Raw genomic sequence first — 16,463 nt, forward strand, 5'->3', positions numbered from 1 at the left:
ATTATATACCTTAACAACAGTATTATATACCTTAACAACAGTATTATATACCTTAACAACAGTATTATACCTTAGTATTATATACCTTAACAACAGTATTATATACCTTAACAACAGTAATATATACCTTAACAACAGTAATATATACCTTAACAACAGTATTATATACCTTAACAACAGTATTATATACCTTAACAACAGTATTATATACCTTAACAACAGTATTATATAGTATTATATACCTTAACAACAGTATATACCTTAACAACAGTATTATATACCTTAACAACAGTATTATATACCTTAACAACAGTATTATATACCTTAACAACAGTATTATATACCTTAACAACAGTATTATATAGTATTATATACCTTAACAACAGTATTATATACCTTAACAACAGTATTATATACCTTAACAACAGTATTATATACCTTAACAACAGTATTATATACCTTAACAACAGTATTATATACCTTAACAACAGTATTATATACCTTAACAACAGTATTATATACCTTAACAACAGTATTATATACCTTAACAACAGTATATATACCTTAACAACAGTATTATATACCTTAACAACAGTATTATATACCTTAACAACAGTATTATATACCTTAACAACAGTATTATATACCTTAACAACAGTATTATATACCTTAACAACAGTATTATATACCTTAACAACAGTATTATATACCTTAACAACAGTATTATATACCTTAACATACAGTATTATATACCTTAACAACAGTATTATATACCTTAACAACAGTATTATATATAACAACAGTATTATATACCTTAACAACAGTATTATATACCTTAACAACAGTAATATATACCTTAACAACAGTATTATATACCTTAACAACAGTAATATATACCTTAACAACAGTATTATATACCTTAACAACAGTATTAAATACCTTAACAACAGTAATATATACCTTAACAACAGTATTATATACCTTAACAACAGTATTATATACCTTAACAACAGTATTATATACCTTAACAACAGTATTATATACTTAACAACAGTAACAACAGTATTATATACCTTAACAACAGTATCGTATTATATACCTTAACAACAGTATTATATACCTTAACAACAGTATTATATACCTTAACAACAGTATTATATACCTTAACAACAGTATTATATACCTTAACAACAGTATTATATACCTTAACAACAGTATTATATACCTTAACAACAGTATTATATACCTTAACAACAGTATTATATACCTTAACAACAGTATTATATACCTTAACAACAGTATTATATACCTTAACAACAGTATTATATACCTTAACAACAGTATTATATACCTTAACAACAGTATTATATACCTTAACAACAGTATTATATACCTTAACAACAGTATTATATACCTTAACAACAGTATTATATACCTTAACAACAGTATTATATACCTTAACAACAGTAATATATACCTTAACAACAGTAATATATACCTTAACAACAGTATTATATACCTTAACAACAGTAATATATACCTTAACAACAGTATTATATACCTTAACAACAGTATTATATACCTTAACAACAGTAATATATACCTTAACAACAGTATTATATACCTTAACAACAGTATTATATACCTTAACAACAGTATTATATACCTTAACAACAGTATTATATACCTTAACAACAGTATTATATACCTTAACAACAGTATTATATACCTTAACAACAGTATTATATACCTTAACAACAGTATTATATACCTTAACAACAGTATATATACCTTAACAACAGTATTATATACCTTAACAACAGTATTATATACCTTAACAACAGTATTATATACCTTAACAACAGTATTATATACCTTAACAACAGTATTATATACCTTAACAACAGTATTATATACCTTAACAACAGTAATATATACCTTAACAACAGTATTATATACCTTAACAACAGTAATATATACCTTAACAACAGTATTATATACCTTAACAACAGTATTATATACCTTAACAACAGTATTATATACCTTAACAACAGTATTATATACCTTAACAACAGTATTATATACCTTAACAACAGTATTATATACCTTAACAACAGTAATATATACCTTAACAACAGTAATATATACCTTAACAACAGTATTATATACCTTAACAACAGTATTATACCTTAACAACAGTAATATATACCTTAACAACAGTAATATATACCTTAACAACAGTAATATATACCTTAACAACAGTAATATATACCTTAACAACAGTATTATATACCTTAACAACAGTATTATATACCTTAACAACAGTAATATATACCTTAACAACAGTATTATATACCTTAACAACAGTATTATATACCTTAACAACAGTATTATATACCTTAACAACAGTATTATATACCTTAACAACAGTATTATATACCTTAACAACAGTATTATATACCTTAACAACAGTATTATATACCTTAACAACAGTATTATATACCTTAACAACAGTATTATATACCTTAACAACAGTATCATATACCTTAACAACAGTATTAAATACCTTAACAACAGTATTATATACCTTAACAACAGTAATATATACCTTAACAACAGTAATATATATCTTAACAACAGTAATATATACCTTAACAACAGTATTATATACCTTAACAACAGTATTATATACCTTAACAACAGTATTATATAGTATTATATACCTTAACAACAGTATTATATAGTATTATATACCTTAACAACAGTATTATATAGTATTATATACCTTAACAACAGTATTATATACCTTAACAACAGTATTATATACCTTAACAACAGTATTATATACCTTAACAACAGTATTATATACCTTAACAACAGTATTATATACCTTAACAACAGTATTATATATCTTAACAACAGTATTATATACCTTAACAACAGTATTATATACCTTAACAACAGTAATATATACCTTAACAACAGTATTATATAGCAATATATACCTTAACAACAGTAATATATACCTTAACAACAGTAATATATACCTTAACAACAGTATTATATACCTTAACAACAGTCATATATATCTTAACAACAGTATTATATAGTATTAAATACCTTAACAACAGTATTATATACCTTAACAACAGTAATATATACCTTAACAACAGTAATATATACCTTAACAACAGTATTATATACCTTAACAACAGTATTATATACCTTAACAACAGTATTATATAGTATTAAATATCTCAACAACAGTAATATATACCTTAACAACAGTATTACATACCTTAACAACAGTAATATATATTGTACAGTATTAAATATTATACAATATTATATAGTATACTGTACTAAATATCTTATCGGCAGTATTATATATTATACAGTATTACATTTTATACAATATTATATAACTTCCCAACAGTAGTATATATTATACAGTAGTATATACCTTACCAACAGTATTATATATTATTTATGTAGTATTATGTACAGTGGTGGAAAAAGTACTAAAATGTCATACTTGAGTAAAAGTAAAGAAACCTTCATAGAAAATGACTCAAGTAAAAGTGAAAGTCACCCAGTAAAATACTACTTGACTAAAAGTCAAAGTATTTGGTTTTAAATATACTTAAGTATCAAAAGTAAAGGGTAATTGCTAAAATATATATTAAGTAGTAAAAGTATAAGTATTAATAATTTCAAATTCCTTATATTTAGAAAACCAGATGGCACAATTTTATTTTCTTTAAATAAAAAGGTATGGATACCCAGTGGCCACACTCCAACACTCAGACATAATTTACAAAGGAAGCATTTGTGTTTAGTGAGTCTTCCAGATCAGAGACAGTAGGTTTGACCAGGGATGTTCTCTGTTTAGTGAGTCCTCCAGATCAGAGGCAGTAGGGATGACCAGGGATGTTCTCTGTTTAGTGAGTCCTCCAGATCAGAGACAGTAGGGATGACCAGGGATGTTCTCTGTTTAGTGAGTCCTCCAGATCAGAGACAGTAGGGATGACCAAGGATGTTCTCTGTCAGGATTTGGCCAGGGTTGTTCCAGTTGTTTGTCAGTAGATGTCCCCATTGTGCTTTTTGTCCCTGTGTTTTTCCCTTGATCCCCATTATTGTTTGCACCTGTGTCTCGTTTCCCCTGATTGTATTTAAACCCTTTGTTTCCCTCAGTTCTGTGCTCTGTGTTTGTATGTTAGCACCCTGCCCTAGTGTTCTGTGTGCTCTTGTCGATTCCGGGTAACGTTCTTGTGGTTTTTTGTTTAGTTTTGGTGAGTTTCTTTTTAGGTCTTTTTGTGTTTTACCTTCCACCTTTTGGATTTGCCATTTTTTATTTTAGGATTTTTTCTTTATTAAATACACCGTCTTAAGTACTGCTGTGTCTGCCTCATCTTCTGGGTTCTGCTGTCTATTCGTGGCTCAGTTGGTTAAGTGACTGTTTCTCACTCCGGAGACCCAGGTTCGAAACCGGGTCCCGACAGTTCTCTGTTTAGTGAGTCCTCCAGATCAGAGGCAGTAGGGATGACCAAGGATGTTCTCTGTTTAGTGAGTCCTCCAGATCAGAGGCAGTAGGGATGACCAAGGATGTTCTCTGTTTAGTGAGTCCTCCAGATCAGAGGCAGTAGGGATGACCAGGGATGTTCTCTGTTTAGTGAGTCCTCCAGATCAGAGGCAGTAGGGATGACCAGGGATGTTCTCTGTTTAGTGAGTCCTCCAGATCAGAGGCAGTAGGGATGACCAGGGATGTTCTCTGTTTAGTGAGTCCTCCAGATCAGAGGCAGTAGGGATGACCAAGGATGTTCTCTGTTTAGTGAGTCCTCCAGATCAGAGACAGTATGGATGACCAGGGATGTTCTCTGTTTAGTGAGTCCTCCAGATCAGAGGCAGTAGGGATGACCAGGGATGTTCTCTGTTTAGTGAGTCCTCCAGACATAGACAGTAGGGATGACCAGGGATGTTCTCTGTTTAGTGAGTCCTCCAGACATAGACAGTAGGGATGACCAGGGATGTTCTCTGTTTAGTGAGTCCTCCAGATCAGAGGCAGTAGGGATGACCAGGGTTGTCAGAGAAAATGTATGGAGTAAAAAGTACATTATAGAAATATATTACACATTATAGGAATATAGAGAAGTAAAAGTTGTTAAAAATATGAAAAGTAAAGTACAGATACACCCCAAAAAACAACTTAGGTAGTACTTTAAAGTATTTTTACTTGGGTAGTACTTTAAAGTATTTTTTACTTGGATAGTACTTCAAAGTATTTTTACTTGGATAGTACTTCAAAGTATTTTTTACTTGGATAGTATTTCAAAGTATTTTTACTTAGGTAGTACTTTATAGTATTTTTTACTTGGAAAGTATTTCAAAGTATTTTTACTTAGGTAGTACTTTAAAGTATTTTTACTTGGGTTGTAATTTAAAGTATTTTTAATTGGGTAGTACTTTAAAGTATTTTTTACTTGGATTGTACTTTAAAGTATTTTTACTTAGGTAATACTTTAAATAATTTAAAGTATTTTTACTTAGGTAATACTTTAAATAATTTAAAGTATTTTTACTTAGGTAGTACTTTAAAGTATTTTTACTTGGGTAGTACTTTACTTATGTTCCACCATAATTTGCAAATAAATTAATTACAAATCCTACAATGTGATTTTCTGGATTATTTTCCTCATTTTGTCTGTCATAGTTGAAGTGTACCTATGATGTAAATTACAGGCCTCTCTCATCTTTTTAAGAGGGAGAACTTGCACAATTGGTGGCTGACTAAATACTTTTTTACCCCACTGTATATACCTTACCAAAAGTAGTATAGAGTATTATATATACCTTACCAACAGTATTGTATATTATATAGTATTATAAACCTTACCAACAGTATTGTATATTATATAGTATTATAAACCTTACCAACAGTATTATATATTATATAGTATTATAAACCTTACCAACAGTATTATATATTATATAGTATTATAAACCTTACCAACAGTATTATATATTATATAGTATTATAAACCTTACCAACAGTATTATATAGTATTATAAACCTTATCAACAGTATTATATAGTATTATAAACCTTACCAACAGTATTATATAGTATTATAAACCTTACCAACAGTATTATATAGTATTATAAACCTTACCAACAGTATAATATAGTTTTATAAACCTTTCCAACAGTATTATATAGTATTATATACCATACCAACAGTATTATATAGTATTATAAACCTTACCAACAGTATTATATATTATATAGTATTATAAACCTTACCAACAGTATTCTATATTATATTCCTTACCTCCAGTATTATATAGTATTATAAACCATACCAACAGTATTATATATTATATAGTATTATATATACCTTACTAACAGTATTATATATTATATAGTATTATAAACCTTACCAACAGTGTTATATAGAATTATAAACCTTACCAACAGTATTATATATTATATAGTATTATATATACAGTGCCTTGCGAAAGTATTCGGCCCCCTTGAACTTTGCGACCTTTTGCCACATTTCAGGCTTCAAACATAAAGATATAAAACTGTATTTTTTTGTGAAGAATCAACAACAAGTGGGACACAATCATGAAGTGGAATGACATTTATTGGATATTTTAAACTTTTTTAACAAATCAATTACTGAAAAATTGGGCGTGCAAAATTATTATTATTATTATTCATGTGTGTAGTTCCCGCCGTGAAGCATGGAGGAGGAGGTGTGATGGTGTGGGGGTGTTTTGCTGGTGACACTGTCTGTGATTTATTTAGAATTCAAGGCACACTTAACCAGCATGGATACCACAGCATTCTGCAGCGATACAACATCCCATCTGGTTTGCGCTTAGTGGGACTACCATTTGTCTTTCAACAGGACAATGACCCAACACACCTCCAGGCTATGTAAGGGCTATTTTTACCAAGAAGGAGAGTGATGGAGTGCTGCATCAGATGACCTGGCCTCCACAATCACCCCAACCTTTTACCCAATTGAGAGGGTTTGGGATGAGTTGGACTGCTGAGTGAAGGAAAAGCAGCCAACAAGTGCTCAGCACATCTGGGGACTCCTTCAAGACTGTTGGAAAAGCATTCCAGGTGAAGCTGGTTGAGAGAATGCCAAGAGTGTGCAAAGCTGTCATCAAGGCAAAGGGTGGCTACTTTGAAGAATCTAAAATATATTTTGATTTGCTTAAATTGTTTTGGGTTACTACATGATTCCATATGTGTTATTTCATAGTTTTGATGTCTTCACTATTATTCTACAATGTAGAAAATAGTTAAAATAAAGGAAAACCCTTGAGTGAGTAGATGTGTCCAAACATTTGACTGGTACTGGAAGTATTCAGACCCTTTACTCAGTACTTTGTTGAAGTACTTTTGGCAGTGATTACAGCCTCAAGTCTTCTTGGGTATGACGCTACAAGCTTGGCACACCTGTATTCGGGGAGTTTCTCCCATTCTTCTCTGCAGATCCTCTCAAGCTCTGTCAGGTTGGATAGGGGAGCGTCGCTGCACAGCTATTTCCAGGTCTCTCTAGATATGTTCAATCGGGTTCAAGTCCGGGCTCTGGCTGGGTCACTCAAAGACATTCAGAGACTTGTCCCGAAGCCACTCCTGTGTTGTCTTGCCTGTGTGCTTAAGGTCGTTGTGCTGTTGGAAGCTGAACCTTCACCACAGTCTGAGGTCCTGAGTGCTCTGGAGCAGGTTTTCATCAAGGACCTCTCTGTTCTTTGCTCCGTACATCTTTGCCTCGATCCTGACTAGTCTCCCAGTCCCTGCCGCTGAAAAACATCCCCACAGCATGATGCTGCCACCACCATGCTTCACCTTAAGGATGGTGCCATGTTTCCTCCAGACGAGATGCTAGGCATTCAGGCCAAGGAGTTTAATCTTGGTTTCATCAGACCAGAGAATCTTTTTTCTCATAGGCTTGTGGGTCCTTTAGGTGCCATTTTGGCAAACTCCAAGAGGGCTGTCGTGCCTTTTACTGAGGAGTGGCTTCCGCCTGGGGTCTGAATGCTTTCCGAGTGCACTGTGTACTGCTCTTTGACTCCCCTGTTGTCCTGTCTGATCTAAGGGTTGTTCTCTGCCTGATTGACATCTGTCTCAGAGTGTGTGTGTGTAACGCAGTAAGGCAGAGTGTGTGTGTGTGTGTGTCTTGGGGTGTGTGTGTCTGTTTCTTGGGGTGTGTATGGGCAGATAGATGTTCATGTATCTGGTTTCACGCTGTGTCCTTGTGCTACCTGATATCCCCAGCTCGTGTGTGTGTGTGTGTGTGTGTGTGTGTGTGTTTGTGTGTGTGTGTGTGTGTGTGTGTGTGTGTGTGTGTGTGTGTGTGTGTGTGTGTGTGTGTGAGTGTGTGTGAGAGAGAGAGATATCCTGGTTCAGTGACACAACGGAACACAAAAATAACGACCAGCGTAGCGTCAAGACTCTAGAACACAATGTCTACATTCTAGTGTTCTATCCAGAGTGTTCTATCCAGAGTGTTCTATCTAGAGTGTTCTGTGCAGAGTGTTTGTTCTGTGGCTGGGCTGTGGATCACAATGGAACTCCATAGAAGAGGATTCTAACTAGGCCGTCTCTGTTATTTGCGAGTTGAATAATTAATCCGTTGGTTGGAGGCAGCAGGGCAACATGAAGACGGTGGTGCTACTGGTGTGGATCAGCTGCTGGATCGATGGTGAGAGAACCTCTACCATGTTGTTAATTAGTATTATAGATAAATGGTGAGAGAACCTCTACCATGTTGTTAATTAGTATTATAGATAAATGGTGAGAGAACCTCTACCATGTTGTTAATTAGTATTATAGATAAATGGTGAGAGAACATCTGCCATGCTGTTAATTAGTATTATAGATAAATGGTGAGATAACCTCTACCATGTTAATTAGTATTATAGATAAATGGTGAGAGAACCTCAACCATGTTGTTAATTAGTGTTATAGATAAATGGTGAGAGAACCTCAACCATGTTGTTAATTAGTATTATAGATAAATGGTGAGATAACCTCTACCATGTTGTTAATTAGTATTATAGATAAATGGTGAGAGAACCTCTACCATGTTGTTAGTTAGTATAATAGATAAATGGTGAGAGAACATCTACCATGTTGTTAATTAGTATTATAGATAAATGGTGAGATAACCTCAACCATGTTGTTAATTAGTGTTATAGATAAATGGTGAGAGAACCTCAACCATGTTGTTAATTAGTATTATAGATAAATGGTGAGATAACCTCTACCATGTTGTTAATTAGTATTATAGATAAATGGTGAGAGAACCTCTACCATGTTGTTAGTTAGTATAATAGATAAATGGTGAGATAACCTCAACCATGTTGTTAATTAGTATTATAGATAAATGGTGAGAGAACCTCTACCATGTTGTTAATTAGTATTATAGATAAATGGTGAGAGAACCTCTACCATGTTAATTAGTATTATAGATAAATGGTGAGAGAACCTCAACCATGTTGTTAATTAGTATTATAGATAAATGGTGAACCTCTATCATGTTAATTAGTATTATAGATAAATGGTGAGAGAACCTCTACCATGTTGTTAATTAGTGTTATAGATAAATGGTGAGAGAACCTCTGCCATGTTGTTAATTAGTATTATAGATAAATGGTGAGAGAACCTCTACCATGTTGTTAATTAGTATTATAGATAAATGGTGAGAGAACCTCTACCATGTTGTTAATTAGTATTATAGATAAATGGTGAGAGAACCTCTACCATGTTAATTAGTATTATAGATAAATGGTGAGAGAACCTCAACCATGTTGTTAATTAGTATTATAGATAAATGGTGAACCTCTATCATGTTGTTAATTAGTATTATAGATAAATGGTGAGAGAACCTCTACCATGCTGTTAATTAGTATTATAGATAAATGGTGAGAGAACCTCTACCATGTTAATTAGTATTATAGATAAATGGTGAACCTCTATCGTGTTGTTAATTAGTATTATAGATAAATGGTGAACCTCTATCATGTTGTTAATTAGTATTATAGATAAATGGTGAACCTCTACCATGTTAATTAGTATTATAGATAAATGGTGAGATAACCTCTACCATGTTGTTAATTAGTATTATAGATAAATGGTGAGATAACCTCTACCATGTTGTTAATTAGTATTATAGATAAATGGTGAGAGAACCTCTACCATGTTGTTAATTAGTATTATAGATAAATGGTGAGAGAACCTCTACCATGTTGTTAATTAGTATTATAGATAAATGGTGAGAGAACCTCTACCATGTTGTTAATTAGTATTATAGATAAATGGTGAGAGAACCTCTACCATGTTGTTAATTAGTATTATAGATAAATGGTGAACCTCTATCATGTTGTTAATTAGTGTTATAGATAAATGGTGAGAGAACCTCTACCATGCTGTTAATTAGTGTTATAGATAAATGGTGAACCTCTACCATGTTGTTAATTAGTATTATAGATAAATGGTGAACCTCTACCATGCTGTTAATTAGTGTTATAGATAAATGGTGAGAGAACCTCTACCATGTTGTTAATTAGTATTATAGATAAATGGTGAGAGAACCTCTACCATGTTGTTAATTAGTATTATAGATAAATGGTGAGAGAACCTCTACCATGTTGTTAATTAGTATTATAGATAAATGGTGAGAGAACCTCTACCATGTTGTTAATTAGTATTATAGATAAATGGTGAGAGAACCTCTACCATGTTGTTAATTAGTATTATAGATAAATGGTGAGAGAACATCTACCATGTTGTTAATTAGTATTATAGATAAATGGTGAGAGAACCTCTACCATGTTGTTAATTAGTGTTATAGATAAATGGTGAGAGAACCTCTACCATGTTGTTAATTAGTATTATAGATAAATGGTGAGAGAACCTCTACCATGTTAATTAGTATTATAGATAAATGGTGAGATAACCTCAACCATGTTGTTAATTAGTATTATAGATAAATGGTGAGAGAACCTCTATCATGTTGTTAATTAGTATTATAGATAAATGGTGAACCTCTACCATGTTAATTAGTATTATAGATAAATGGTGAACCTCTACCATGTTGTTAATTAGTGTTATAGATAAATGGTGAACCTCTATCATGTTAATTAGTGTTATAGATAAATGGTGAACCTCTACCATGTTGTTAATTAGTATTATAGATAAATGGTGAACCTCTACCATGTTGTTAATTAGTGTTATAGATAAATGATGAGAGAACCTCTATCATGTTAATTAGTATTATAGATCAATAATTCCTCCCTCTCCCCCACCCCCCCTCCTCCCCTCCTCCCTCTCTCCCCCATCCCCTCCCCCCTCTCCCCCTCCCCACCTCCTCCCCCCTCCTCCCTCTCTCCCCCATCCCCTCCCCCCTCTCCCCCTCCCTCCCTCTCCCCCATCCCATCCCCTCTCACCCCTCCCCCTTCTCCCTCCCTCCACCCTCCCTCTCCCCATCCCATCCCATCCCCTCCCACCCTCCCCCTCCCTTCCCTCTCTCCCCTCCCCCCCCTCCCCCTCCCTCCAGTATGTGCCAGTGCCCAGGGTCGTTATGCCCAGAAATTGCTGAATGACCTGATGGAAAATTACTCCAGTGCCCTGAGACCAGTAGAGGACACGGACAAGACCCTGAACGTCACACTACAGATCACCCTGTCTCAGATCAAAGACATGGTGAGGACTCACTACAGACCATCACCCTGTCCCACTATAGAGCATCACCCTGTCTCACTATAGACCATCACCCTGTCTCACTATAGACCATCACCCTGTCTCACTACAGACCATCACCCTGTCTCACTACAGACCATCACCCTGTCTCACTACAGACCATCACCCTGTCTCACTATAGACCATCACCCTGTCTCACTATAGACCATCACCCTGACTCACTATAGACCATCACCCTGTCTCACTATAGACCATCACCCTGTCTCACTACAGACTATCACCCTGTCTCACTACAGACCATCACCCTGTCTCACTACAGACCATCACCCTGTCTCACTACAGACCATCACCCTGTCTCACTACAGACCGTCACCCTGTATCACTACAGACCATCACCCTGTCTCACTATAGACCATCACCCTGTATCACTACAGACCATCACCCTGTCTCACTACAGACCATCACCCTGTCTCACTACAGACCATCACCCTGTCTCACTACAGACCATCACCCTGTCTCACTACAGACCATCACCCTGTCTCAGATCAAAGACATGGTGAGGACTCACTATAGACCATCACCCTGTCTCACTACAGACCATCACCCTGTCTCAGATCAAAGACATGTTAAGGACTCACTATAGACCATCACCCTGTCTAACTATAGACCATCACCCTGTCTCACTATCGACCATCACCCTGTCTCACGATAGACCATCACCCTGTCTCACTATAGACCATCACCCTGTCTTACTATAGACCATCACCTTATCTCACTATAGACCATCACCCTGTCTCACTATAGACCATCACCCTGTCTCACTGTAGACCATCACCCTGTCTCACTATAGACCATCACCCTGTCTCACTATAGACCATCACCCTGTCTCACTATAGACCATCACCCTGTCTCACTGTAGACCATCACCATGTCTCAGATCAAAGACATGGTGAGGACTCACTGTAGACCATCATCCTGTCTCACTACAGACCATCACCCTGTCTCACTACAGACCATCACCCTGTCTCACTATAGACCATCACCCTGTCTCACTATAGACCATCACCCTGTCTCACTATAGACCATCACCCTGTCTCACTGTAGACCATCACCCTGTCTCACTATAGACCATCACCCTGTCTCACTATAGACCATCACCCTGTCTCACTATAGACCATCACCCTGTCTCAGATCAAACATATGGTGAGGACTCACTATCGACCATCACCCTGTCTCACTATAGACCATCACCCTGTCTCACTATAGACCATCACCCTGTCTCACTATAGACCATCACCTTGTCTCACTATAGACCATCACCCTGTCTCACTGTAGACCATCACCCTGTCTCACTATAGACCATCACCTTGTCTCACTATAGACCATCACCCTGTCTCACTATAGACCATCACCCTGTCTCACTGTAGACCATCACCCTGTCTCACTATAGACCATCACCCTGTCTCACTATAGACCATCACCCTGTCTATAGACCATCACCCTGTCTCAGATCAAAGATATGGTGAGGACTCACTATAGACCATCACCCTGTCTCACTATAGACCATCACCCTGTCTCAGATCAAACATATGGTGAGGACTCACTATCGACCATCACCCTGTCTCACTATAGACCATCACCCTGTCTCACTATAGACCATCACCCTGTCTCACTATAGACCATCACCTTGTCTCACTATAGACCATCACCCTGTCTCACTATAGACCATCACCCTGTCTCACTATAGACCATCACCCTGTCTCAGATCAAAGACATGGTGAGGACTCACTATAGACCATCACCCTGTCTCAGATCAAAGATATGGTGAGGACTCACTATAGACCATCACCCTGTCTCAGATCAAAGATACTCTCCAACTCTGTTCCTGGGTTACTGCAGGACTCTCTCTCCAACCCTGTTCCTGGGTTACTGCAGGACTCTCTCTCCAACCCTGTTCCTGGGTTACTGCAGAACTCTCTCTCCAACCCTGTTCCTGGGTTAATGCAGGACTCTCTCCCCAACCCTGTTCCTGGGTTACTGCAGGACTCTCTCTCCAACCCTGGTCCTGGGTTACTGCAGGACTCTCTCTCGAACCCTGTTCCTGGGTTACTGCAGGACTCTCTCTCCAACCCTTTTCCTGGGTTACTGCAGGACTCTCTATCCAACCCTGTTCCTGGGTTACTGCAGGACTCTCTCTCCAACCCTGTTCCCTGGGTTACTGCAGGACTCTCTCTCCAACCCTGTTCCTGGTTTACTGCAGGACTCTCTATCCAACCTTGTTCCTGGGTTACTGCAGGACTCTCTCTCCAACCCTGTTCCTGGGTTACTGCAGGACTCTCTCTCCAACCCTGTTCCTGGGTTACTGCAGGACTCTCTCTCCAACCCTTTTCCTGGGTTACTGCAGGACTCTCTCTCCAACCCTTTTCCTGGGTTACTGCAGGACTCTCTATCCAACCCTGTTCCTGGGTTACTGCAGGACTCTCTCTCCAACCCTGTTCCCTGGGTTACTGCAGGACTCTCTCTCCAACCCTGTTCCTGGTTTACTGCAGGACTCTCTCTCCAACCTTGTTCCTGGGTTACTGCAGGACTCTCTCTCCAACCCTGTTCCTGGGTTACTGCAGGACTCTCTCTCCAACCCTGTTCCTGGGTTACTGCAGGACTCTCTCTCCAACCCTGTTCCTGGTGTACTGCAGGACTCTCTCTCCAACCCTGTTACTGGGTTACTGCAGGACTCTCTCTCCAACCCTGTTCCTGGGTTAATGCAGGACTCTCTCTCCAACCCTGTTCCTGGTTTACTGCAGGACTCTCTATCCAACCCTGTTCCTGGTTTACTGCAGGACTCTCTATCCAACCCTGTTCCTGGGTAACTGCAGGACTCTCTATCCAACCCTGTTCCCTGGGTTACTGCAGGACTCTCTCTCCAACCCTGTTCCTGGTTTACTGCAGGACTCTCTATCCAACCTTGTTCCTGGGTTACTGCAGGACTCTCTCTCCAACCCTGTTCCTGGGTTACTGCAGGACTCTCTCTCCAACCCTGTTCCTGGGTAACTGCAGGACTCTCTCTCCAACCCTGTTCCTGGGTAACTGCAGGACTCTCTCTCCAACCCTGTTCCTGGTGTACTGCAGGACTCTCTCTCCAACCCTGTTCCTGGGTTACTGCAGGACTCTCTCTCCAACCCTGTTCCTGGTGTACTGCAGGACTCTCTATCCAACCCTGTTCCTGGTGTACTGCAGGACTCTCTCTCCAACCCTTTTCCTGGGTTACTGCAGGACTCTCTCTCCAACCCTGTTCCTGGTGTACTGCAGGACTCTCTATCCAACCCTGTTCCTGGTGTACTGCAGGACTCTCTATCCAACCCTGTTCCTGGTGTACTGCAGGACTCTCTATCCAACCCTGTTCCTGGTGTACTGCAGGACTCTCTCTCCAACCCTGTTCCTGGGTTACTGCAGGACTCTCTATCCAACCCTGTTCCTGGGTTACTGCAGGACTCTCTCTCCAACCCTTTTCCTGGGTTAATGCAGGACTCTCTCTCCAACCCTGTTCCTGGGTTAATGCAGGACTCTCTCTCCAACCCTGTTCCTGGGTTACTGCAGGACTCTCTCTCCAACCCTGTTCCTGGGTTACTGCAGGACTCTCTCTCCAACCCTGTTCCTGGGTTACTGCAGGACTCTCTCTCCAACCCTGTTCCTGGGTTACTGCAGGACTCTCTCCAACCCTGTTCCTGGGTTACTGCAGGACTCTCTCTCCAACCCTGTTCCTGGGTTACTGCAGGACTCTCTCTCCAACCCTGTTCCTGGGTTAATGCAGGACTCTCTCTCCAACCCTGTTCCTGGGTTACTGCAGGACTCTCTCTCCAACCCTGTTCCTGGGTTACTGCAGGACTCTCTCCCCAACCCTGTTCCTGGGTTACTGCAGGACTCTCTCCCCAACCCTGTTCCTGGGTTACTGCAGGACTCTCTCTCCAACCCTGTTCCTGGGTTACTGCAGGACTCTCTCTCCAACCCTGTTCCTGGGTTACTGCAGGACTCTCTCTCCAACCCTGTTACTGGGTTACTGCAGGACTCTCTCTCCAACCCTGTTCCTGGTTTACTGCAGGACTCTCTCTCCAACCCTGTTACTGGGTTACTGCAGGACTCTCTCTCCAACCCTGTTCCTCGGTTACTGCAGGACTCTCTCTCCAACCCTGTTCCTGGTTTACTGCAGGACTCTCTATCCAACCCTGTTCCTGGGTTACTGCAAGACTCTCTCTCCAACCCTGTTCCTGGGTTACTGCAGGACTCTCTCTCCAACCCTGTTCCTGGGTTACTGCAGAACTCTCTCTCCAACCCTGTTCCTGGGTTACTGCAGGACTCTCTCTCCAACCCTGTTCCTGGGTTACTGCAGGACTCTCTCTCCAACCCTTTTCCTGGGTTAATGCAGGACTCTCTCTCCAACCCTGTTCCTGTGTTACTGCAGGACCCTCTATCCAACCCTGTTCCTGGTGTACTGCAGGACTCTCTATCCAACCCTGTTCCTGGTTTACTGCAGGACTCTCTCTCCAACCCTGTTCCTGGGTTAATGCAGGACTCTCTCTCCAACCCTGTTCCTGGGTTACTGCAGGACTCTCTCTCCAACCCTGTTCCTGGTTTACTGCAGGACTCTCTATCCAACCCTGTTCCTGGGTTACTGCAGGACTCTCTATCCAACCCTGTTCCTGGGTTACTGCAGGACTCTCTCTCCAACCCTGTTGCTGGGTTACTGC

At 38.5% G+C, this 16,463-nt stretch overlaps 1 protein-coding gene across 1 annotated transcript in view; it reads left to right on the forward strand.

Annotated features, from left to right (window-relative positions):
- The first annotated feature begins 8,676 nt into the window (after positions 1–8,676).
- chrna9a (cholinergic receptor, nicotinic, alpha 9a) overlaps positions 8,677–16,463 on the forward strand; it is a 34,454-nt gene continuing 26,667 nt past the window's right edge. Inside the window, exons 1-2 of the mRNA XM_064925903.1 lie at positions 8,677–8,722; positions 11,579–11,724. Of these exons, the coding sequence (XP_064781975.1) occupies positions 8,677–8,722; positions 11,579–11,724 (192 nt within the window). The remainder of the gene's footprint in view (positions 8,723–11,578; positions 11,725–16,463) is intronic.

This window comes from Oncorhynchus masou, chromosome 20, assembly GCF_036934945.1.
Source record: "Oncorhynchus masou masou isolate Uvic2021 chromosome 20, UVic_Omas_1.1, whole genome shotgun sequence".
NCBI lineage: Eukaryota > Metazoa > Chordata > Actinopteri > Salmoniformes > Salmonidae > Oncorhynchus > Oncorhynchus masou.